Source organism: Vulpes lagopus, chromosome 3 (genome assembly GCF_018345385.1).
Source record: "Vulpes lagopus strain Blue_001 chromosome 3, ASM1834538v1, whole genome shotgun sequence".
Taxonomy (NCBI): domain Eukaryota; kingdom Metazoa; phylum Chordata; class Mammalia; order Carnivora; family Canidae; genus Vulpes; species Vulpes lagopus.
This window is the reverse complement of record NC_054826.1, coordinates 82,312,137-82,336,847: the sequence shown is the minus strand read 5'-3', so window position 1 is coordinate 82,336,847 and position 24,711 is coordinate 82,312,137. Positions and strand designations below refer to the sequence as shown.

The following is a 24,711-nucleotide window of genomic DNA, read 5'->3' as shown; positions in this document are numbered from 1 at the left end:
ATCATAGCTTCTCATCAGGAGGTATGTGTGTAAATGGGAAACTTATCTGCTTCCAGGTAGGTAACCCAACTTTATTTCTCTCTCTCTCTCCCCCTCTTATCTATCTATCTATCTATCTAATCTATCATCTATTTTATTTAATAAATCTTTCATTCACTTATTAATTTATATTTATATGTGGACCTTTTCCCCATAAAGTAAAAGCAATTGAGTGATGATGAAAATTCATTTCAGCTTTACTTGTTGTTAATAGTTTTTCTCTTTCTTTATTCTTTTTGTTTGGCTATGTTGTTTTTGGAATGGTCTTACCTAAATGATGGATTATCATGGGACCGTGGCATGTGCACAGGCTACTTGGGAGCAGACTTGGACTGGGCCATGTTGTCTACAGGCCTAGCAGGTTCCAGGTCAAAGGAGAGTCTATACTTATCACTGGATTTCTTGAGATCCTTCAGCGATGTGCATTGATAAAAGGATCTTGCTTTTTATGAAGGCTGTCTTTTATATAATCTTGAGACACTGGGATCTATTTCAATCTCCAAAGATAAGAAATTAGTTTCGGAAGGACTAGAGAACCTATAATCATCCTAGGAGAGAACTAGGAAGGTATGTGGGGGATCCTATAGAGTGGGACAATTGCATGGATCCCAGTGATTCTTTTTGTTTCTTGAGAGGATTGGACAGAATTGAACTGACCTTCACCAGGATATCTATGCTCAGATCCTTCTACACTAATGTCAATATTCTTCTTCCTTTTAGAAGCAGTGTACCTTTTTGTGGCCCCTTGCCTCCATCAAACCACTAGGGAAATACATGGCTTGATGGTGTTAACCCAACAGAATATTCCTTCCTTCCTTCTTTCCTTCCCTACTCTCCTGTTGGGTAGTAGGAAGGAAACAAGGAAGGACGGGGGGGGGGGAGGAAAGAAGGAAGGAAAGAAGGAAAGAAGAAGGAAAGGAGGGAGGGAGAAAGGAAGGAAGAAAGGAAGGAAGGGAGGGGGAAGGGAGGGGATATTACATTAACCTTTCTCTTTCCTTCTTTCCTCTGTTCTAAACAAGGCTTTTTGTGTTTTGTTGACAGAAACAGAATCTCAAAGGCCTTTCTCCTGGCTTTTCTACAAGCAGATGTGCAGGAAGGTCAGATCAGACAATAGAAAAGAACTAGTAGAACATAGAAGGGCTCACTGTAAAACACCTTTTGTTCTGTGGGGTTACTGCCTGCAAATGAAATGTTGATCTCCAATGCAACTAGTACCAGAATCTGAGAAACAAGAAAGATTTTTTTAAAAAGATAAAAAGATAGCAGCTCTTTCTTCTCAGGTATCACAACCAGGAAAAGTTGTAAAGCCAATAGAATTTGAAATCTTGCCCAATTTGTATTCAGTGAGTAGTCCAACAATGCTTTTAGACTGAAAAACAAAAGATAATCCTGCAAATGAATGAAGTTTTTCTTTCTTTTATCTTCTTTAGGCTTTTCCTCCAAATGCTATCACTGCATTTTTTTACTGCAGTTCAGTGACTGTATTCTTCACAATTATCAAATTGGTCAGTTATCGCCTACACCTCATGTTTGATAAAGGAGAAATAATTCAGCAGAGGCCCTCCAGAAAGAAAGAAAAACTAAATAAAGACAAAGAGGCCAACAAGGAACATATAACTAATCACAAAATCCCAAGGTAATGTTTCTGTTAATGTGTCAGTTCATAATTTAAATGTTTTAGTTTTGGTTAAATTTTATGAAAAATTTTGTTTATGAAAATACACAAGCATAGGCAGACGCAAATATGTGTATTTTTTTCTACTGAAGCATACACTTAAGTATAAAATTGATATTGATAATCAAGATGGTTTAACTATTAATGTGATCTCATACCATGCTCTGGAATTCATTTGCATTAGGCCTAGCAGCAAAATATTTTATTTTAGCATTTTTATCTTGTCATTTAAGTGCTTAGTGCATGCCACAGTATTTTCAAAAAGAATTTATGTTTGTTAATATAGAAGTAATACATTGCACAGAACTGAAATATTAAAAGTGATCTTGAGTGTCATTGTCACTATTCTTGCCCTTATTTCTGAGAGGTCCTTAAGAGGGCATGTCTTATTTTAAAGCAATATTTATTATTCTCCCTTAAGAACAAAATCTGTATACAGTGAATATTACAAAATAGAATCTGGGGAAAGGAATTGGTTTGGGATAAATCGAAGGCATAGTTCTATTTGATAACATCACTGCTTTTGTGTTTTTTACATACATTAGCAATAACAGACAGATTAACAATGGCAAAAAAGAAGAGCCTCATCGAAACCTCTCCACACCTCCCCTCCGCTGCAGCTCCAGAGGGCAAAGTATAAACTCTCATCACTCATCTGGGCCACTGGTCAGTGTGTTTTTCTCTTTCATTCTGTACTTGTCGTGTAGTGTTGATCCCGTCTGGAATGGGAACATGCAAGGGTAGCAATACTGCCCTTGTGCTTGTGGTGTACCACATCTCACAGTGTGTAGTGACCCCAGGGGAGTCCTTGAACCATGAGATAAACACCAGTCGTGTGCTGGAAGCAGCTCCTCCCCGCCCCTCCTCTGCCAGCTGCCTGCCACTCTGGCCAAAAGAACCTATCAGCAGATCTTGACAGCCCCCACCCTGTCTGTCATTAATTCACCATATTTGCCATGTCTTCCCCTGGAATCAATGGCGCCACTCGACATTAAATCACACCTCTCTCCTGGGAAGTCAATAAATCCCCTTTGCTCTAGATTAACCTTATTGGGCAGTACAAAATAGCACATTCTTCTCTCTCCTTTTTACTTTCTTAATTATCAAACACCCTTTAATCACAGTACAGTGGTCTTGCTTGAATATCTACATGTACCTATATTTTGTATTCATTTTTGCTATCCATTTTATTAGAAACTTTTGCAGCATGGACACTGTGTAGTCTCTTCCCTATGTGCCATTTGGAAAACTAGTAGCTGCTGCTCCATGTCTGCTGACTGCCTGGAAATGGGCACTGAGCTGAGTCATATATTGATTTTTGTTTTTCCATTTATTTAGGAGTTGCCGGCCCAGGAAACAGTGGAAGATCTCAAAGGTAGGGTATTTATTATCACCACTTAATATTTTATCACAGCATTATCTTCAGTGAAGTGATAAAGAATTTTTTTGTGAAACAGAATGCAGGTGAATTAATTCAAAATATGAACTGTGCCTAACGCTGCATAGTTTTATTTCATCTTCATTCTTCCACTCTTAATTTTGATTTTTTTCTCATCAGAATTTGTACATTGTGTCTAATTTTAAATTGTAATATTTTATTGGATCATAAGTCATTGTCCTTTCTCCAGTTTGTGCTTATCTCGTACGGCTCAGAGTAGCAGATAAAAAACAGGATATATTCACCATTGACGTACAAACTTTTTATTCTAGTACTCACGCTGAAAAAGGACAGAGGAAATGATATTGCATTCTGTATACTGCATTTCCTTCAGGTTACAAATTTTTTTTCTCGGAACTTTCTCTTAAGCCCTCAGATTTTTATTTTCCTTTTCCACAAAGATTTCATTTTATTATCTTTTGACTGCCTTCAGAAAATTGAGAAAAGAGCTTTTGGAGACCTGAATTAACTACTGCTTTTCTCTGCAATTCTGTTTTTTTTTTTTTTTTTTGTAGTGCTACTACAAAGAGAAATTTATGCTCTATTTAAATTTTGAAAGTAGTGTAAAATTTTGTTTTCAAGAAAACAGCTGAAGTTAGCACTTGAGTAGGAAAATCTAAAAAGAAGTTTCTTTTGTCATTACTTAGCTAAATTCTATGATAATAATGTATAAAGGATTACTTAAATTCTTTTTTCTATTACTACTACCAAAATGAAGTGACCATTAAATTTCAAATATTTTAGTTACACACAAATTTTCATAACAGTGTTATTTTATGTCTAGTTATTCACACACACACACACACACATGCATGCATTATTTTGTTCTATTAGACTACTTATTCCAGATCAAGCTACAAACACCATTACTTTACATCCTTTCAATGTCTGTTCTGGTCTTTTGACTTCACCATTACAATTGAAACAATTCCTTCCTTCCTTCCTTGTACTAGGAATTACAGTGGAGATTTTGCATGTATCATTTCAGTCTGAGTCATAACAAGTCAACTGTACAGGTGGCATTTAGGCACACAACTGACTGCTAAACCCAATGTTTTTTCAACAACACTGCACTGAAACAATTTTTTTTCTTAGACCAATCTCATAATACACTATCCTAGTATTCAATTCTTTTCATTGTTAAAAGGTACAATGGCATTCTTTTTGTAACAGGTCTATTCAGATATAATTCAGATGCCATATAATTCACCCATTCAAAGTATATAATTCAAGGGCTTTTAGTATATTCACAGAGCTGTTTGTCCATCATCACAATAAATTTCAGAATATTTTCATTACCTTGAAAAGAAACCTCAGATTGCTTAGCCATATTCCTCAATCTTCCCATCTTTTCCAACCCCAGGCTACCACCAATGTATTTTCTGTCTATAGATTTGCCCATTCTGGACATTTCATCTAATGTGTGATCTCCTGTGACTGGCTCCTTTCAATGAGCATTATGTTTTCACAGTTTATTTAGGTTGTAGCTTATACCGGTGCTTCATTTCATTTCATCGCCAATTATACTCCTTTAAATGGCTATACCATGTTTTATTTATCCATTTATCAGTTGATGAACTTTGGGATCTTTGCACTTTTTGGCTATTATAAATAATACTTCACTGAACAATCATTGTAGAGTTGTTGTGTGGAAAATGTTTTTTATTTTCTTGGATATATACCTAAGACTGGCATTGTTGAGTCATATACTAACTCTCTGTTTCACCATTCAAGGATCTACCAGATTGTTTTAGAAAGCAGGTGCATCATTTTATATTCCCATCATCAATATATGAAGGCCACAATTTCTCCACATCTTTGATGACACTTGTTATTGACTGTGTTTGAATATAACCATTCTAGTGGGTGTGATATGGTATCTCACATGGCTTGGATTTGCATGAAATTAGTCATATTTCTAATGACAAATGATATTGATGTTTCATCATCGTCTTTAGAGAAATGTCTATTCAAGTCTTTTGCCCACTTTTTAATCAGATTGTCTTTTTATTGAGGAGTTGTAAGAATTCTTTATATATTTTATTTTATTTTTTATTTATTATTATTATTTTTTATGATAGTCACAGAGAGAGAGAGAGAGAGAGAGAGAGGCAGAGACACAGGCAGAGGGAGAAGCAGGCTCCTTGCACCGGGAGCCTGACATGGGATTCGATCCCGGGTCTCCAAGATCGCGCCCTGGGCCAAAGGCAGGCGCCAAACTGCTGTGCCACCCAGGGATCCCTCTTTATATATTTTAGATACAAGTTCTTGATTAGATATATTTGCAAATATTTTCTCCCACTCTGTGGGTTGACTTGTCACTTTCTTATTGAGATCCTTTAAAGTATAGAAGTTTTTAATTTTCATGAAGTCCACTGTATTGTTTTTTGTTGTTATTGTTGCTTGGGCTTTTGGTATCATGTGTAAGAAACCATTGCTGAATCTGAGATCATGAAGATTCATTCCTATGTTTTATTTTAAGAGTTTTATAGTGTTAACTCTTGTAATCAGGTCTATGATCCATTTTGAATTAATTTTTGTGTATGATGTGAAGTAAGGGTCTGACTCGATTCTTTTAATGTTTATTTGTTGTCCAGGATCATTCATTGAACAGACTACTTCCCCTCCCCCCCACTAACTCATCCTGCTATCTTGTTGAAAATCAATTGTACATACATATAAGGGTTTATTTTTGGACTTTCTTTTCTGTTCCTTTGGTCTATATTATCTACCATTATGCCATCATCGTACCATCTTGATTACAGTAGCTATGTAATAAGCTTTGAAATTGGGAACTGTGAGTCCTCCAACTTATTTTGCTTATTCTGGGTCTTGTACATTTTCATGTGAACTCTCAATTTCTGAAAAAAAAAGACAGCTGGGATATTGATAAAGATTATATTATATCTGTAGATAAATTTGAGGAGAATTGCTATCTTAACAATATTACGTTTTCCAATCCATGAACTTGGGATGTCTTTTCATTTATTTGGATCTTTGGATTCTTTTGACAATATTTTGTAGTCTTCAGTGCATGTATTTTGTATTCTTGTTAAATTTATTACTAAGTATTTTATTTTTTTAGATGCTGTTAAAATGGTATTTTCTTAATTTCATTTTAGCTTGTCTATTGCTAATGTATGGAAATAGAATTGATTTGTGAACATGGATTTTATATTGTACAAACTTCCTGAATGTCTGTTAGTTCTAATAGTTCTTTAGTGGATTCCTTAGGATTTTCTATGTACAGAATTATATCATCTGTGAACAGAGATCTTTTGCTTTTCCCTTTCCAATCTAGTTGCCTTTTATTTCTTTTTCTTGAGTAAGTGCCCTGTGTACAATTTCCATTACAATGTTTATTGATGTTGTGAGAGTGGACATCATTGCCTTGTTTCAGATCTTATAGGGAAAGCATTAGGTCTTTCACCATTACATATGATGTTAGTTTTGAGTGTTTCATAAATAGCCTGTATCAGGTTGAAGAAATTCTCTTCTAATCTTAGTTTGTTGAATATTTTTTTCATGAGAGGGTACTGGATTTTGTCAAAGGCTTTTTTTTTTTTTTTTTTTTACAACTATTGACATAATCATTTAGTTTTTGCCATGGTGTTTTTCTTAACATATATATTTTTTAGTAATATAGTATGTTTTTACAGTTAAAGTGTCAAGGACAGAAAACAAATGACTATATTTGGTTAGATTTCATTGCTAAGCAATATGTTGGGGGAGTCATTTTAGGCCAACTATTTTTCTTGGTTTTCCAGGTAGGAAATTCATTTTGCCATTTTTGCTTAGGGTTAAGCTGGTACTGAGATATGACATGCTAATTTATTCACAAAAGATCCACTTATAGGCCACAGTATGGCTTTATTTTTTTATATGTAATAAGTTGTGGGTGACCAACTTTCTTCTCTTGGCTTTCATAATAGTGCATTTTCCTGAATCTCTTCCCTCTCAGTGTTCTTTGATTGATCCTCCTCTGTTGTTTGACATCTAAACGCTGGAGTACCCTTGGTTTTGGTCTTTGGCCCCTTTCTTTTCTCTAGATACCAGGTCTCCCTTGACAATCTCATATCTAGCTTTAAATACCATCTATATGATTATGTGTGTAAATCTGTTTCTTCAGTGTTGACCTCTGTGTGGATTTCAGTCTCATGCATCCAGCTGCTTACACTTATTTCCTCCTGGATAAGATGTCTAATAGTCATATTAAATGGATCACCACTCGATCTCTCAATTGCTGTCTCTAAATCTGTATCTCCTCTGGTTTTCTCCTTATCAATAAACACTCGTACCACCAATCTCATTATCAAAGCTTTAAAATCTAGTTCTCGTTGGTTTATCTGTCCCTCACTACCCTTAGCTTCCATCTATCATCAAGTCCTGTCAATTCTACTCCAAAACATATTTATTTTTTTATTATTATTTTTTTAATAAATTAATTTTTATTGGTGTTCAATTTACCAACATACAGAAAAACACCCAGTGCTCATCCCGTCAAGTGTCCCCCTCAGTGCCTGTCACCCATTCCCCCCCCCACCCTCCTCCCTTTCCACCACCCCTAGTTCGTTTCCCAGAGTTAGGAGTCTTTTTTTTTTTTAATTAATTTTTATTGGTGTTCAATTTACCAACATACAGAAAAACACCCAGTGCTCATCCCGTCAAGTGTCCACCTCAGTGCCCGTCACCCATTCCCCTCCAACACCCGCCCTCCTCCCCTTCCACCACCCCTAGTTCGTTTCCCCGAGTTAGGAGTCTTTATGTTCTGTCTCCCTTCCTGATATTTCCCAACATTTCTTTTCCCTTCCTTTATATTCCCTTTCACTATTATTTATATTCCCCAAATGAATGAGAACATACACTGTCCTTCTCCGATTGACTTATTTCACTCAGCATAATACCCTCCAGTTCCATCCACGTTGAAGCAAATGGTGGGTATTTGTCGTTTCTAATGGCTGAGTAATATTCCATTGTATACATAAACCACATCTTCTTTATCCATTCATCTTTCGATGGACACCGAGGCTCCTTCCACAGTTTGGCTATTGTGGCCATTGCTGATAGAAACATCGGGGTGCAGGTGTCCCGACGTTTCATTGCATCTGAATCTTTGGGGTAAATCCCCAGCATTGCAATTGCTGGGTCGTAGGGCAGGTCTATTTTTAACTCTTTGAGGAACCTCCACACAGTTTTCCAGAGTGGCTGCACCAGTTCACATTCCCACCAACAGTGTAAGAGGGTTCCCTTTTCTCCGCATCCTCTCCAACATTTGTTGTTTCCTGCCTTGTTAATTTTCCCCATTCTCACTGGTGTGAGGTGGTATCTCATTGTGGTTTTGATTTGTATTTCCCTGATGGCAAGTGATGCAGATCATTTTCTCATGTGCATGTTGGCCATGTCCATGTCTTCCTCTGTGAGATTTCTCTTCATGTCTTTTGCCCATTTCATGATTGGATTGTTTGTTTCTTTGGTGTTGAGTTTAATAAGTTCTTTATAGATTTTGGAAACTAGCCCTTTATCTGATATGTCATTTGCAAATATCTTCTCCCATTCTGTAGGTTGTCTTTTGGTTTTGTTGACTGTATCCTTTGCTGTGCAAAAGCTTCTTATCTTGATGAAGTCCCAGTAGTTCATTTTTGCTCTTGTTTCTTTTGCCTTTGTGGATGTATCTTGCAAGAAGTTACTGTGGCCGAGCTCAAAAAGGGTGTTGCCTGTGTTCTCCTCTAGGATTTTGATGGACTCTTGTCTCACATTTAGATCTCTCATCCATTTTGAGTTTATCTTTGTGTATGGTGAAAGAGAGTGGTCCAGTTTCATTCTTCTGCATGTGGATGTCCAATTTTCCCAACACCATTTATTGAAGAGACTGTCTTTCTTCCAATTGATAGTCTTTCCTCCTTTATCGAATATTAGATGACCATACATTTCAGGGTCCACTTCTGGGTTCTCTATTCTGTTCCATTGATCTATGTGTCTGTTTTTGTGCCAGTACCACACTGTCTTGATGACCACAGCTTTGTAGTACAACCTGAAATCTGGCATTGTGATGCCCCCAGCTATGGTTTTCTTTTTTAAAATTCCCCTGGCTATTCGGGGTCTTTTCTGATTCCACACAAATCTTAAAATAATTAGTTCCAACTCTCTGAAGAAAGTCCATGGTATTTTGATAGGGATTGCATTAAACGTGTAAATTGCCCTGGGTAACATTGACATTTTCACAATATTAATTCTGCCAATCCATGAGCATGGAATATTTTTCCATCTCTTTGTGTCTTCCTCAATTTCTTTCAGAAGTATTCTATAGTTTTTAGGGTATAGATCTTTTACCTCTTTGGTTAGGTTTATTCCTAGGTATCTTATGCTTTTGGGTGCAATTGTAAATGGGATTGACTCCTTAATTTCTCTTTCTTCAGTCTCATTGTTAGTGTATAGAAATGCCACTGACTTCTGGGCATTGATTTTGTATCCTGCCACGCTACCAAATTGCTGTATGAGTTCTAGCAATCTTGGGGTGGAGGCTTTTGGGTTTTCTATGTAGAGTATCATGTCATCGGCGAAGAGGGAGAATTTGACTTCTTCTTTGCCAATTTGAATGCCTTTAATGTCTTTTTGTTGTCTGATTGCTGAGACGAGGACTTCCAGTACTATGTTGAATAGCAGTGGTGAGAGTGGACATCCCTGTCTTGTTTCTGATCTTAGGGGAAAGGCTCCCAGTGCTTCCCCATTGAGAATGATATTTGCTGTGGGCTTTTTGTAGATGGCTTTTAAGATGTTGAGGAATGTTCCCTCTATCCCAACACTCTGAAGTGTTTTGATCAGGAATGGATGCTGTATTTTGTCAAATGCTTTCTCTGCATCTAATGAGAGGATCATATGGTTCTTGGTTTTTCTCTCGCTGATATGATGAATCACATTGATTCAAAGCATATTTTAAATTTATCTATTTCTCTCCATGTCCACCACAACCACCCAAGTCTAAAACACCATTATTCATCAACTGTGATAGCCTCTTCCCCTTTCTTCTTCAATTTTTTTTTCTCTATAAAGAAGAGGTCTTTTTTTTTTTAAGGTTTTATCCATTCATTCATGAAAGACACACACACACACACACACACACACACACAGAGGCAGAGACATAGGCAGAGGGAGAAGCAGGCTTTCTTTGGAGAATCCGATGCGAGACTTGATCCCAGGAATCACAACCTGGGCCAAAGGCAGATGCTCAACCACTGAGCTACCCAGGTGTCCCAAGAAAAGGTCTTGTAGTGCCCTTCTCTTCTTCCAATTTTCTCATGCTTCACCACAGTCTACCCCTCATGCAGGAGGCAGGGTTATTTTCGGAGAAGGACAAACAGTGTATGTTCTCATTCATTTGGGGAATATAAATAATAGTGAAAGGGAATATAAAGGAAGGGAAAAGAAATGTTGGGAAATATCAGGAAGGGAGACAGAACATAAAGACTCCTAACTCGGGGAAACGAACTAGGGGTGGTGGAAGGGGAGGAGGGCGGGTGTTGGAGGGGAATGGGTGACGGGCACTGAGGTGAACACTTGACGGGATGAGCACTGGGTGTTTTTCTGTATGTTGGTAAATTGAACACCAATAAAAATTAATTAAAAAAAAAAACCTAATTCAGGTCATGTGCTCTTTTGAAAAACTTCTGCAGGGTTCAAATTATTCATAGAATAAAATCTAAGCTCTATACTTTGCTTTTATATTTTGGACCCTGCTGGCCTTGCTGATCTTTCTTCCTCTCCTTCTCCCTTCACCTTTTCTACTCCAGCTTCATTGACATTTTCTCTCTTTCTCAAACGTGCCAAACGAGTTCCCATCACAGGGTCTTTGCATTAAATCCATATTTGTTTTAAAACCTGTGGTACTCTTTCCTCTCATCTTGTATGTCAGGAAATGGTCCCATTGGCTTGCTATCTGCACAATCACAGTGGTGTGGTATGAGAGGTAGTGAAGCAATAAAAATGCTTTATGAATATGTCCTATAGATCCAACCCAATATTCTGTTCCTCAGGCCCTGCCTGGTGGTTTGGATTCCTCCTGCAATATTTTCATTCATTTTCAACAAGTGTACTTGATATTGAGTAGTCATGGAAAGCCTCTTTGATGAGAGAACATCCAAGTTGAGATCTGGATGGCAAAGTAAAAGAGCCATCTACATAGATAGAGGGGCCATGTGAGGGAGTAGAGGATTGTCAGATTAGGACTCAGAGGATCTGGGCTGTAGTCCCAGCTCCATCGGTAGCATGGTAAACTTGGACAAGTTTCTTGACTCTTCTGTTCTTCTATTTCCATGGAAAAGTATCTGCTCTGTACAGTAGGAAAACCTGCGTAGGATTGCTACAAAGTAAAATAATCTTCGTTATCATCAACCAACATTCTTGGGTGTGGATAAGATAATTGGCTAGTTTCTTTGGAGGATTTGATGAGTATGAACTATGGTTGTTTTCTAGAACTCTGTACAGTCCAGTTAGGAAGATAATTTAAATCTATATAAATAAAGCTATAGTTTAAAAAGTTTATGGTAAGTAAAATTTAGTTCTACAGACATTAATTGCTTAAAGGAGTGCAGAAGAGAGCTTATTTCTGGTTTAGGTGATCATGAGAAATTACATGTTGAAGGAGGGATATGAAAAAGACCTTGAATGAGGTCTTTAGTGGGTGAGGAGAAAGAACATTCCTGGTGGGAGACTTAAGTCCAGAGTTTGCACTAGAATCAAAGAAGGTCTTCTGACTAGAGTAGTGGAGGGCAGGGCCTCTCAATTCTTTCTACCAAAGTACCCCTGAAGGCAGAGGAGAGTGAGTTATAGGGCTTGTTCTAGGGCTCCTTGTGCCCCCAGAGAATACTCTTCATGATAGAGTGAATGAAAACTGAGGCTACTTACTGGTTGAATGATCATAAGGCTAGGTAAGAAAGAACAACCAAAAGATTACCCCAGGATTTTAAGCTTAAGAGGCTTAAGGAGTGGTAGGGTCATTAACAGATACAGGGAAGCTGGGAGAAGGATGAAACTCACTTTCAGCCACCGTCATAAGTATAAATCATTACAGATAAAATTCAGACATGTTTTGAAAATATATGAATCACGTCAGAAATGTGAGGTTCTTATTGTCCTCAGGTCAAGGCCCCAGCAAGCCCATTGCCAAGTCCTTGGCCTACCACTTTCCATGTCTTTCCTTGTAGATCCTCATTGTAGCCTTAAGAGGATAGTATAATTAATTCCATTTTACAGATAGGAGGTTGAAGATTAGAGCAGTGGTTCTCCACTGGCAGGTTTTTCTCCCAAAGAATGTTTGATAATATCTGAAGGCATTTTCTATTGTCATAAGTGAGAACAGAGTTGCAACTGGCATCGAGTAGGAAGAGGCCAGAGATGCTGCTAAACATCTTACAATGCATAGGACAACCCCCACAGCAAAGATTTATATGGTCCAAAATGTCAATAACACCACAGTTGAGGATCTTGGTTTAGAGGGATTAGATAACTTGTCCAAGGTAACATAACTAGTTAGTAGAAGAGCCAGGACCTTTCTGATAATAAGTCTCAAACATGATGTTGAAACCAGTCTGCCTTCCAAGGCCACAAAACAGCAAAATCTAAAAGTCTGAATTATTATTTTAAATGCAGAGATTTTTTCTTTGAAAAAATTTATTTCATATTATACACACATTAAGAAAAGACTGGGGCAAAGATTTCGTCATTTGTTTGCTTTTTACATCATGTTAGCTCCTTCAGCTAAGATGGTTTTCCCTTGTTATCAAATAATGCAATTCTCTTTTATGAATTTCTTCCTCTTTCAGGGATTCAGAATCAAGATTTATAAGAAGACTAGCGGGCCTGAAAGATTTGATACAAATGTTGTCAGACTGAGTGTTTGGGAGTGGAAGGATCCTGGGAGGAGAGAAAACTATTAATGAAAAAGTAACAGGCAGGTTAACTTCTAGGATGCAACATTCCAGGGGCTCTGCAGAAGGTTCCACCACTTAGATTTTACCCTCATGTACTTCATAGTTAGAAAAGACTTTTTCCTTACTAAACAAAGTGAATTTATTAAAAAGTAATTCAGCTTTCCACTTATTATCAGTAACCTAAGTCCCAAATTAGAAGACCTGATCAACACGGGCTGATGATGGCTAAGACAAATCCAATGATGAAATTTTATAGTAGGTAAATGTATGATTTTCATAAATTTTTTTCCAAATTGAATACAGATTGTTAATGTCTCTTTCGGTTCAAGGGACCCAAATAGAGAGCACCTGTAAAGAAAGGTAAGCTAAAGGGATAAAGAAACCATAAGGAATAGAGAATCCAGGGTAAGGGAGGAGGCTATAGGCTTTTCTGTCTTCGGCATCCTCACCAAATTATCTACTAGTTTTTTACATTGGATGTACTTGTGTATCTTGAAACTTTCTCACTAAAATCATGCTCCACTACCTACCAAATTTCAAGTCCAATATGGTGTCTTAGGTTACAACAAATGTTTCTAGGACACCAGTGAGTTCATCTGTGACTGGTAAATAGGAAAATGAAGTCAGTGTAACATGGAATTGCTCTGGTTCCTTGGCATGGGATTCTGGGATAGCAGAAGTAAAATTTTCACCTTTAGCAAAAAGGAGAAAGTTTTCAGTTATTGCATCTCTATTTTTAGAGAAATAAAGAGTGTCTGCACCTGGGCTCTTCCCCAGAGAGACACACCGTCAGTCTTGCTTGACTCTGGGCCGCAGCAGTTTGCACTTCCTCCAGGGCTCAGAGCTCAGAAGAGTCAGAAGAGACTCTTTTGTTCTGCACTCAGAAGCAAGTATTTCCATTTTATTGTTTCTGTGCATTTTAACATCCCCTGAGGCAGCCTCTACCACATGTTGAATTGCCGATCTGCCTGGCTGTTCAGGTTCTCTCTGGAGGTACAAATTACAGCTCTTATTAGCACTTTGGTTACAAAGATTGTACAAGTTTTGAGAGGCTTATCCCTAAGCTTACTTTTACTCTAAGCTCTGTTCTTATTAATGAACATTTTTGCAGAATGCATCATTTTTCAGGAACATGTATCTTGTGTTAATGGAAAAATCCTGTACTTTACACTTAGTGGGTACTTAATAAATGCTGACAGATGACTTATTAACTAACTATATCACAAGAGTTTTAAAAAGTGATCCCAAGGAATGATTGTGTTGACAATGAACCAAATTATAGGAATTTAGCAAGATATCTGACTTCTCTAGAATATAAAATCTTTAAGTTATTTTAATTTGCATGCTATATTTATCACTACTGTTTAGAAACAGAAGCTAACTTTCCAACTTCAAAGACTGATGAACAATCATCCATTAGTTCTTGAAGCTGAGTAACAGAAAACTACTTATTTTTCAAACCGCTTAGCAATTGTAAGAAGCTGCGGGTCACGAAATGCATATCCAATAAACTGTAGTCCTACTGGCAATCCTTGGTTTGAGAGGGCCATAGGGATGCTCACTGCTGGCAATCCTGCCATATTTATAGCCTGTGTAAAAATATCATCCTGGGCGCTTCGTGTTCTGTTGTCTTCTTTAATGAACTCTAGGTATGGGAAAGCCTCACTTAAGGTGGTGGGAGTCAGCAAGACATCCACTCCAGAGTTAAAAACATTCACAAAATCATTAGCAATGAGTCGTCTCACTTTCTGGGCCTTAATGAAATAATTCTTATAGTTTTCTTTCAATAAGAAAAAATTTCCTGAGAAAATTCTTCCTCTCACCGCATCATTAAACCCTTCTCGCCAGGTTGCAGCATACATGGCTTCAGTAGAAACATTGATGTCACATCTGTGGCCATATTCTAGCCCAACAAATCTTGCCATATTTGATGCCACTTCTGATGTACACAATACATGGTAGCAGACAATTGAGTAACTGGGATGGGGCAGGGACACTTCAATTATTTTGGCCCCCTCAGACTCAAAGAAGTTAGCAGCTTTGGACCAAAGAGATTGCACTTCACTTGATACTTCTGCAGTAAGATATTCCTTTGGGATTCCTATACATAGTTTATTCACATCTGTCAAACTGGGAAGTGTAAATGGTTTAACAGGATCTTGAATTGTGGTAGAATCTTTGGGGTCATGCCCAGCTAGCATACTCAACACAACTTCTGCATCATCCATACCTCTGGTTAAGATTCCACATCCATTAAATTCACCAGGGGAATGAGACCATGATGAGAACCTAAGCCATAGCTTGGTTTGAAACCAACAACCCCATAGTGGGCAGCTGGATTTCTGGTGGATCCTCCTATATCTGATCCTAAAGCCGCAGAGCTTGTAAACGTTGCTACTGCTGCCACGCTCCCTCCTGAGCTTCCTCCAGTTATAAGCCAATTTGAATCCTCATTCTCACCATGGGCCTTGTGCTTCGTCTTTTCTCTATATTGTTTTGAATAACTCCAGGTTTTTTTAACTGGTCCAAATACACCATCTGTGCTTCCAGATCCCATTGCAAACTCATCTAAATTTGTTTTTCCCATCAGGACAGCTCCCTGATCCAACAACTTCTGAACTATGTAGCATGGTGATACATAACCTTTCAGCATGTTTGATGCACACGTTATCTCAATGCCTGGCGTGTTAAAGTTGTCTCTTACTGCAATAGGAACTCCATCTAAATCCCCAAGTGAATGACCTTTCTTGTATCTTTTCTCCAATTCTTCAGCTTGCTTTAAGGCTACCTCTTCTGATACAGTAATGTATGCATTTAGAAACTTGGTCTTCTTGTTAAGGGAGAGACATTTTTGACAGAGTTCTGTTGGAGTAATTTGGCCTTGTTTCAGTGCTGCAGAAACTTCTTGGAGGGTTTGGCCTAGCATGGTCCTTGTGCCCAGTCTGCCACCACAGGGCCCAGGTGACAAGAAATGCAGAGATTTTAAGAGCAATTTCACAGTGGGGGTGATATTTTAAAAATAAGCATCCAATCACATGCGTTGCTAGAGCTACTTTTAGCTTTGTTATTATGAGGTCTTGCCCTGGGACATTATTCATCTGTTTTAGGAATTAATAAAGTTCCTGCTATTTATTTCAGGTGTCATTCTCTCCGAAGACCAAGCTGTAGCACCAGTGTCATCTACCTCACCTGGTATTAAAAGGGAAAGCTTACCGGCTTGTGAAGAGGACGTGCCAGAAACCACGACCACGCCAGCAGTACCCATGAAACCAGTTGTGGCAGAAACTCGAATCAGCGGTAAAGGGAAGGAGAGAGGAGGCAAGGGGCAGCCCCCTTTCCGCCACAGATCCGAGGGTGGCTTAGTTGAGAAAGAAGCCTTGAAGAAGTTGCCACACTTGTCTTTGTCTCAGTATGACTTATTAGAAACAGATGTTTCTTTCCAGCCTTGGGGTAGTGAGAATTCAGTTCTAAGTCCAGAACCTGTGATCTATGCCCAGGGCTCCTTACGGGAACGGTTGCAGAGCCAGTCACCTCCAGACAGCCTGAGCAGCAGCTGCCCTCAGTGCAACACTGTTATTGCCAAACCTGTGCACGAGCCACTGGATGCCTCCCGGCAGGTAGACCCAACCATGAACCAGGAAGTGGACTACTCAGACAGTGAGGTAGCTGTCACTCTTATCGATACTTCTCAGCCTGGAGACCCACTGAGTCTGCATGAACCCATTAAAATCGTCATCACCATGAGCAGTACCCCCAACTCCATGACAGACTTGGAAAGCTCCCTCCACCTGAAGGTCATTGGCACCGAGAGGGCCGGTTTAAAGTCCGATGCTGAGCCAGCTGCCCTGGAGGTGGCCAGTCCTCCCAACACAGAGCAGATGAGAATTCCTGTCATCACCCTTGAGCTCTCTGAGGATGGGGGAGGGGGTGCTATGTGTCCTGAAGGCAATGGAAGTGACAGGACCCCAGAGAGATTGATGGTGGAAGCATCATCCAATCAGTGTTCCGGCTATGAATCTGGGGAGGGGGGCCATGCCACAAAGGATGGCAGTCCTTCCCCAGGGGATTGCTGTGAAACAACTTCCGCATTCACACCTCAAGTGGTCCCTGAGTCTGAGGGGGTAAGGGATAGCCAGGCTAACCTTGATCCATCATCTTGTAAAACTAGCCATGAAAAGAGACATACCCGGGTTCTCAGTGTGGACAGTGGGACAGATGTCTTCTTGAGCAAAAGTTCCACAGAAGTGATTAACGATAAAGAAAAAACAATGCCAACTTCCAAATCTGACCTAGAGGCTAAGGAAGGACAAATACCAAATGAATCCAACTTCCTAGAATTTGTCTCCCTATTAGAATCAATCAATACTTCCAAGCTGGCAGCATCCAACCAAAGGAATGGCTCAGCAGAGCAGAACAAAGACGGTGGGCTCCTTGGAGGTACGCTTCCACATCAGTTCTATCATGATGACACAAAGAAGGCAGTCCGTATTTTCATGAGCTTCTGTGATTTGGTTTTGCAAATAGCAGAATATTGGGTCATTACTGCTTGGTGGCGTTATTGATAATTGCCAGATGTGCCAATACTAAGCTGTGTGTTGAGCATATATTAACATTGGCTTACTCTGGCAGGAAATTTAAGGCATAGTAATGAATGTTTGGCTTCCCTAGAAGGTAATAATATTTATTTCCAAGGAAATAGGCAATTGTATTTTATCACCATGACAAGAACTCACAGTAGATTTCTCTCCATCTATGGAATAGATGCATTCTGGGAAAGTACATTATGGTTTGCCCCCAGAGGGTCCTCATTTACACTATTTTGTCACCATAATTAGTGACAGCAGTGCCTTTCACCCTTAGAGGTGTTCCCAGTTGGAACAATAAATTATATAGTTACTTTCATCTTCATTTGTTTACATTTCATAGAACCTTATGTTATGGGTACTATTATTTCTCTTTTGCAGATGAAACTCAGAGAGTGTCATTAACTTTCCCAAGTTAGTCTAGGAGAAGTACCAGAACTGAGCTTTAATCCCAGGTAATCTTGATCCAGAGCCAGTGCTCCTACAAAGTATATTTCCTTTATGAATGTAAGATTCATTTCTTTTCAGGTTGCTTAATATCTCTGGGCTTAATATCCTGACTGGTAAAAGGATGTTACTGGACTAGAGTTTTTACAAAATCGTTTAACTTTAAATGTCCGTGTTCCTGTGATTTCTTAGTACGTTTCTGCCTATTTATCTGACAAAATAGTGGCTATATGGTAGGATTGCTTGCTGGCAGTTGTATTGCACATGTCAGCTCATTTTCTTTGTTGGAGCTCGTAGCGCTTAGTGCTAAAATTGTCCCTTTGCTGCCGGCTGTTCCCTGCTCCCTGGGACAGCCAGCGGCCCCTCTGGCTCCATGTTGGCAACTACCAGCAATTTGCTCATTTCTTTTGCTTTTCCAGTACTCTGCCAAAAGGATTGCTGTGCTTGCTAATTGGTTCACCTTTGCTTAAAAACACATTAAGTTTGGGTATTTAACTTATATAAAGTGAATAATCTTCACTTTACTATGTCTATATATCTAAGATTTTGCATATACAGTAATAATAAGAAAGATCCAGATAAATATTTTAATAAGCCCAGGCGGTACAAGAAAGCACTGGTTACTTTGAGATAAAAATCTTTCTGATATTGGACCTGGATGTTCATCTGTTTTATGTAAATACTTGTGAATCTAGATTAGCACTGTCCAACAGCAGCTTCTGCAGTGATGAGAATATCCCATATCTACTTGTCCAGGACAGCAGCCACTAGCCACATGTACCTGTCAAACACTTGAAATGGGGATTGTGCAGCTGAGCAACTGAATTTTTAATGTTATTGAATTTAAATAGCCACATGTGGCTACTGGCTACTATACTGGACAGCTCTGATCCATACATGTGTGTCTTCCCAGGAAGCAGTGGGTATGATGGACGGAACACTTGCTTTAGGACTTCCAAGCCCATAGCCAAATTTTGGTTTTGCAGTACCAGCCGGGTGAGGTTCAACAACTTACTAAACCTACCTGAGTCTCAGTGTCTTCAATAAAGCAAGAATAACAGTATGTTACAGATTTACTGTGAAGATTCAATTGGGAAAATATGTAATAAGTCTTGACCCTTGATCAATTTCAGCCTTTTATTCTGAATTTCCCCTCAGGCCATATGTAAGGTTTATTGATTTGTCACTTAAGTTTCTGCTCTTTGTAAATTTTTCGGCCAATCACATTCTACCTGAATGGTGTATAAAATTGGAAATCTAGGAGTATGCAAAGAAATATGGATGCTATAAGGTTTACTATGGAAAGGAACAGGCTTGGTTGTAAGGAACTGCAGGTACAGCAGGGAGGGAGGAGCTGGAGGGGATTCTGTGCCTCTTCCAGGAAAGGACAGAGGTTTTTAATTGAAGGATGAAAGAGAAGAATGTAACTCTTTTAGTTCTTGGAAGGCAAGAACTAAAGGTGGCAAATTTGATCTGTTTCAGGGGTACCTTAAGTCTGTGAGATCGATAATATCTTCTTGCTTCTGCTCCTCATAATAATTTTTTATGTGTTGTAATCTAAAAACCCAATTTCAGAGTGTATTTCTAAAACAACATGACAGTGTTGAATGATATTGGCAGTCCAGGCAATATGTCCTCATCTTTCTCCTGCTTCAAAGTGAAATAATGTTTGACTGTTATGTGATTGTAAGATCCATGATTTCCCAGTTCTCTTTATGGAATTCTTATATTACTAACCCAGGTTCTCTCTGCAAGGAGCTTTATGATTATGTTCAGGCTTTGGGTATATACTAAGGTTCTGGGCTCTGGAAAACCATACGCTTATCAGAAGTCTTTAAAACTATATTTTCACTTTGTTTTGTTTTATTACACTTTTATTTTACTTTGTGGGAATAAACAAAGACCAATCAAATGAGAAGAAACAAAGGCTATTATTCAGAGCTTGCTATAACAAGGGAGTCAGCCTCTTTTTCCTATGTTTTGGCAGAGACTCAAAGGCAAGCAGAGGAGTGGGAAAGCTTCATAGTGGACAGAAAGAAGGCTTCAGGTTTGCTTTGACCAGAGGCTGGGAAGCAAGAGGCAGGCTAATTAGAGCATCCTGTGTGATTGGTTATGGGAACATATTTGGCTTTCTCTGGTTGGAAGCAGGGACAAAAATTAGGGAAGCTCTTAGTAATTAATCAGGTCCTGGCCATTTGGGGCCAATTATTACAGGGGTTATTGTTTGACTTCCCGGACTGTTCACTAGAAATAATGATCTGACTTCCTGCAAGTCTGATTTATACATAGTATGTTGGCTTCCTGGGCTAGTTGTTGTAAATTGTCGGTCAGCATTCTATTTTTATATATATCATCTGGCCACTACCTATTTCATATTCAGTGTCTTCTAGGATTTCTATGAAAATAGTCATAAATGTATGCAGAGATGATTTTTGAAGAATTATCCAAAGTTTGGAAAAATTGGAGCAACCTAAATGTACAACAATAGGGGTCTATTTTGGTAAATTATGCTGTATCAATGTACTATTACATAACTATCATTTTTAGATGATATAGAAGAATATCTAATCTCATTTAATATTTATAATACTTTAACATAAATATAAAGTCATAAAAGACATCTATTTTATGACTTAATTTTTTATAAAACAAAAAAAGTATACATTCATAGAAAAAAAGACTGGTGTGGTATATATCAAACTGGTTCCTGTATCAGCATGGTGAGGTTAAGAGTGATTTAAAATTTTTTCTTTTCTCTAGTTTTAAATCATATACAATTGATGTGTACCACTTTTATAGAACAGAAAATTCCTATAATGTGTTATTTTAAAGGGGAAAAGGAAAACAAATAGCCCATATGTTGATATATGTAATGTACCCATTTAAGAGAAGGAGAGACTAAATTATGAGACAGATACCTGAACAAATGAGTCCAGATACTTGTAACGTGAAGAGGTAGAGCGATCTGCCTTTGCCTTTCTGTAATTTTGTGTGCAATATGATCACTGGCCAAAGCTACTTGTTATGATAGCACTTTCTCACAAATGTGTTTTTTGAAAACTGTGAAAACTTCTATCTTGACAAGCTGTCAAATGAAAGGCAAACATTTTTGTATCAAAGAAATTCTAATGGTAGTTTCACAGATGTGCTGGGAATATTTATCTTTAGGACTCACATAGAAGCCAGCAATGTTTCTCTTGAAGTCTGAGGATGAAAACTTTGTTATATACATAATGATGTGATTTATACCCCGGGGAAACTAACATAATTTTACTTTTTGAGGGCCCAGACAGATCTTGGTGGGCTTCCCGAACAGCATGTCTTGAAAGGGCCTGTAGGTTCAAATCACTCACTTCTGTTCTTGAGACAGTTTATTCAGAAGATAACTCTTGGTATCTTTGGTCTTGGGAATAGAGTGATCATTGTAACCCTAAAAGTGGCTATTGGGGTATATACTCAGACAACAAAGGGCTGCCCCTTAGGGGTGGATTCCATTGTGCATAATAGTGTAAGCTAAGCCTCTTATTTTGACCAGTGATTTAAGGAGGATTGTAAAAACTCCAATGACCAATCTGTACCTACTAATTTTGGCATTCTTATTCACCTTAAAATGTTCTCTGGACAAGTAGTAGGTGTAGTGTCCTACTGTGTCTTCCACAGGGCCAAGTATACAGTGCCAAGTCAACTATGCCTAATGAGTGTCTATTTTATGAAGGGACTGACTCTGCCTTTACCTTGAAAATCCAGACATGGAGATGAGTGAGAAGGAATGATTGATAAGATTTTAAAGTGGTGGATGGCACCTTGCTCTAAACTAGGCAGATTTATTTATGAAATTTTTTTTCATCTGATGCTGTCCTTTTATGCATTGAGAACCTTTTAGCCCCAAGTAATCTAAATGGGTGATTTTCAACCAGCTAAGTGGTCACTGGAGTTATTTTAAGGGAATCCCAGCATCTGCACATACAGTAGATAGTTTCCATAGATGTCTAAATAACTAATATTTATATATATATAAATCTATATCTCCAATATATATGCACTTAGGTTTTTTTTAATATATTTAGGTACTTTCATACTTAGCAAAATTAAAATTTACTTAAACACATTCTAAATTCATTGGAGCTATGTTGATTTTTCTGTCTATTCTTGTTTCAGTTTTGGTAATTTATTTCCAAGTGCTTTCACATTACTTTCTTTTTTAACATTATGCTAACACACAAAGCAATGTTTTTCAGATAACTGCTCCCATGAGAAAAAGGAGGAAATCCAAGAAAGTGAAAAGCCTAATGGACACAATTCCAAGCATGGAAAACCGGACATGCAAAGTCAAGATCACACTAGTACCAGCCCCGTGCTCACTGAGCCTGCCAAGATTACGACCCTGTGAGCATAACTTACTTAACTTAGCTTCGTATTGCTGCAAAGTGTGAAGCAGCTTCATTTTAGTAGCTGCTTCTTTTAATGATTTGTTAGGGATAAGGAGGAGTTCCTAATAGTTTTTGAAACTTCTATATATGTTAAGTTTCCAGGGCAATAGACAAAGACAAATTATCTACAGGGTAACTTCCCAGCAAGATAGTTCTGTCTTGCAAGTCATCAGTGGGCCTGAAACATCTGTGCAAGATGAGATGTCTGTGGATGCTATGCATGTCTTCATTGATGAACACGGTAAGTCTTTAGAGCTCTTCACTAATGAGGAAGAAGGGATAAAGTTGGAGGCTTTCTCATACCCTTGTGGTCTCTTAGCCTCAGTACTAGACTTTGGAACAGGAAGACAGGCTTATGATGGCTCACAAATAATGTTCTTAGAGCAGAGGGTGCTCCCTTCTGCCTCACAGCCTTTGCATGTAGCATGTCTCTGTGCCTACTTTAATTCTAAAGATAGCTCTCCAGGAAAATCTTTCATAGACTTCCCAGACTTAATCAGATTCTTAAGCTTTTTGCTCTCTGAACACCCTGTCCATTTTCTTCTTTGATATTACTATAGCTTCTGATTATTCATTGACTTATAATTTGATTAATGATATTGTTCCCCTTACAACTGAACTTTAGGAAAGCAATGCCTAGGACCTAGTAAATATTTCTTGGGACCCAGTAAATATTTTCTTGTTGAAAATCTGACCTTGATATATATTTTTGGTGCCTTGTTATAAAAAGGATTTAAAGTAGAAAAAGAAAGAAAGAGAAGGGAGGAAGGGAGACAGAAAAAAGAAAGAAAGGGAAGAAAGAAGGAATTAATTGGCAAGTTCAAAGTTCTATAGATAAGGGATATAGGTCCTTGTCTTTTGAAGAAAGTCTTTGGCTTAAATCCCTTAAGCCATTAAGATCAATTAATGTTCGTTGTTTTACTTTCAAAAGGATTCTAGTTTGGATACTGAATTATATGGCCACCCTTTGTATAGATCAGTAGTTTATGGTTTGATATGCTTTTGCATCTGCAGACATACAAAACAGTCTTTTGCATTATGAAGAACAACACTAGCATTTATATCAGAGCCTGGTGAGGGGGGGCGCTGTGGTTGTCTTGTTAATGTGTCTCTTGGTGGGAGGAGCCTTAAATTGAGGTTCAGTCCTTCAGCTCACATTCCAGCTGCTTGTAACCGACATGGTTAATTATGCCCCTGTGTCACCTGAAGAAGGTACTCCTAAAACCTCTTCTGGGGAGAGACCATTTACATTTACAAAGTGAACTGATTTTCACACCTCAATACCCTGAACCTCTTTAGCAGGCTAATTTAACTCCGCAAATTAATTCCATCTCTTGCTTTTCCTCATTACCAGGCTGACACGCCAGTCAGCGTGCGGTGCCACTGCTCATCTGCGAATTCCAAGGTGGGGATAGTCTCGTGTGCTTCCCCGATCAAAACCACATGCTTGATAAGCCTTTTTCTTTGCACATGATACAAAAAACACTCAGTTACGGCATACTCAGATTATACTGACACATGCTGAAAACATGCAAAACAATGAATTGAAGAGAATACAGCTGACCCTTGAACAACAGGGGTCTCAACTGTGGCAGGTCCACTTATGCATGGGGTTTTCTTGGGTAAATACAGTGCAGTACTGTAAATGTATTTTCTTTTCCTTATGACTTTCTTTTTTTTTTTAAAGGAATTTTTCTTTTTTTAATTTTTATTTATTTATGATAGTCACACAGAGAGAGAGAGAGGCAGAGACATAGGCAGAGGGAGAAGCAGGCTCCATACACCGGGAGCCCAATGTGGGATTCGATCCCGGGTCTCCAGGATCGCGCCCTGGGCCAAAGGCAGGCGCCACCCAGGGATCCCCCTTACGACTTTCTTAATAATGTTTTCTTTTCTCTGGATTACTTTATTATAAGAATACAATATATAAAACATGTAAAATTCAATATATAAAACATGTAACATTCAAACTATGTGCTGATTGACTTTATGTGATGGGTAAGGCTTCTGGTCAACTAGCGTGCAGTAGCGTGTTAGTAGTTAAGTTTTGGGAGAGTCAAAAGTTATATATGGGTTTTCAACTATGTGGGTGGTCATTGCCTCTGACCTCTAAGTTGTCCAAGGGTCAAATGTATATAAAAATGAATTAAGAGATGGTGCAAATTAATTGATG

General features: G+C 38.4%; 1 protein-coding gene and 1 pseudogene across 4 annotated transcripts in view; one reads left to right on the top strand and one right to left on the bottom strand.

The window, feature by feature from the left end:
- Positions 1–24,711, top strand: part of PCNX2 (pecanex 2) — a 300,858-nt gene that overhangs the window by 28,679 nt on the left and 247,468 nt on the right. For 3 of the 4 annotated variants that reach the window (XM_041748907.1, XM_041748905.1, XM_041748908.1), the window contains exons 2-7: positions 1,470–1,675; positions 2,260–2,380; positions 3,053–3,089; positions 16,217–17,515; positions 22,347–22,494; positions 22,634–22,779. In XM_041748907.1, coding sequence (XP_041604841.1) covers positions 1,470–1,675; positions 2,260–2,380; positions 3,053–3,089; positions 16,217–17,515; positions 22,347–22,494; positions 22,634–22,779 — 1,957 coding nt within the window. The remainder of the gene's footprint in view (positions 1–1,469; positions 1,676–2,259; positions 2,381–3,052; positions 3,090–16,216; positions 17,516–22,346; positions 22,495–22,633; positions 22,780–24,711) is intronic. The other variant, XM_041748906.1, reaches the window with a different exon arrangement.
- LOC121487322 lies at positions 14,436–16,004 on the bottom strand (annotated as a pseudogene).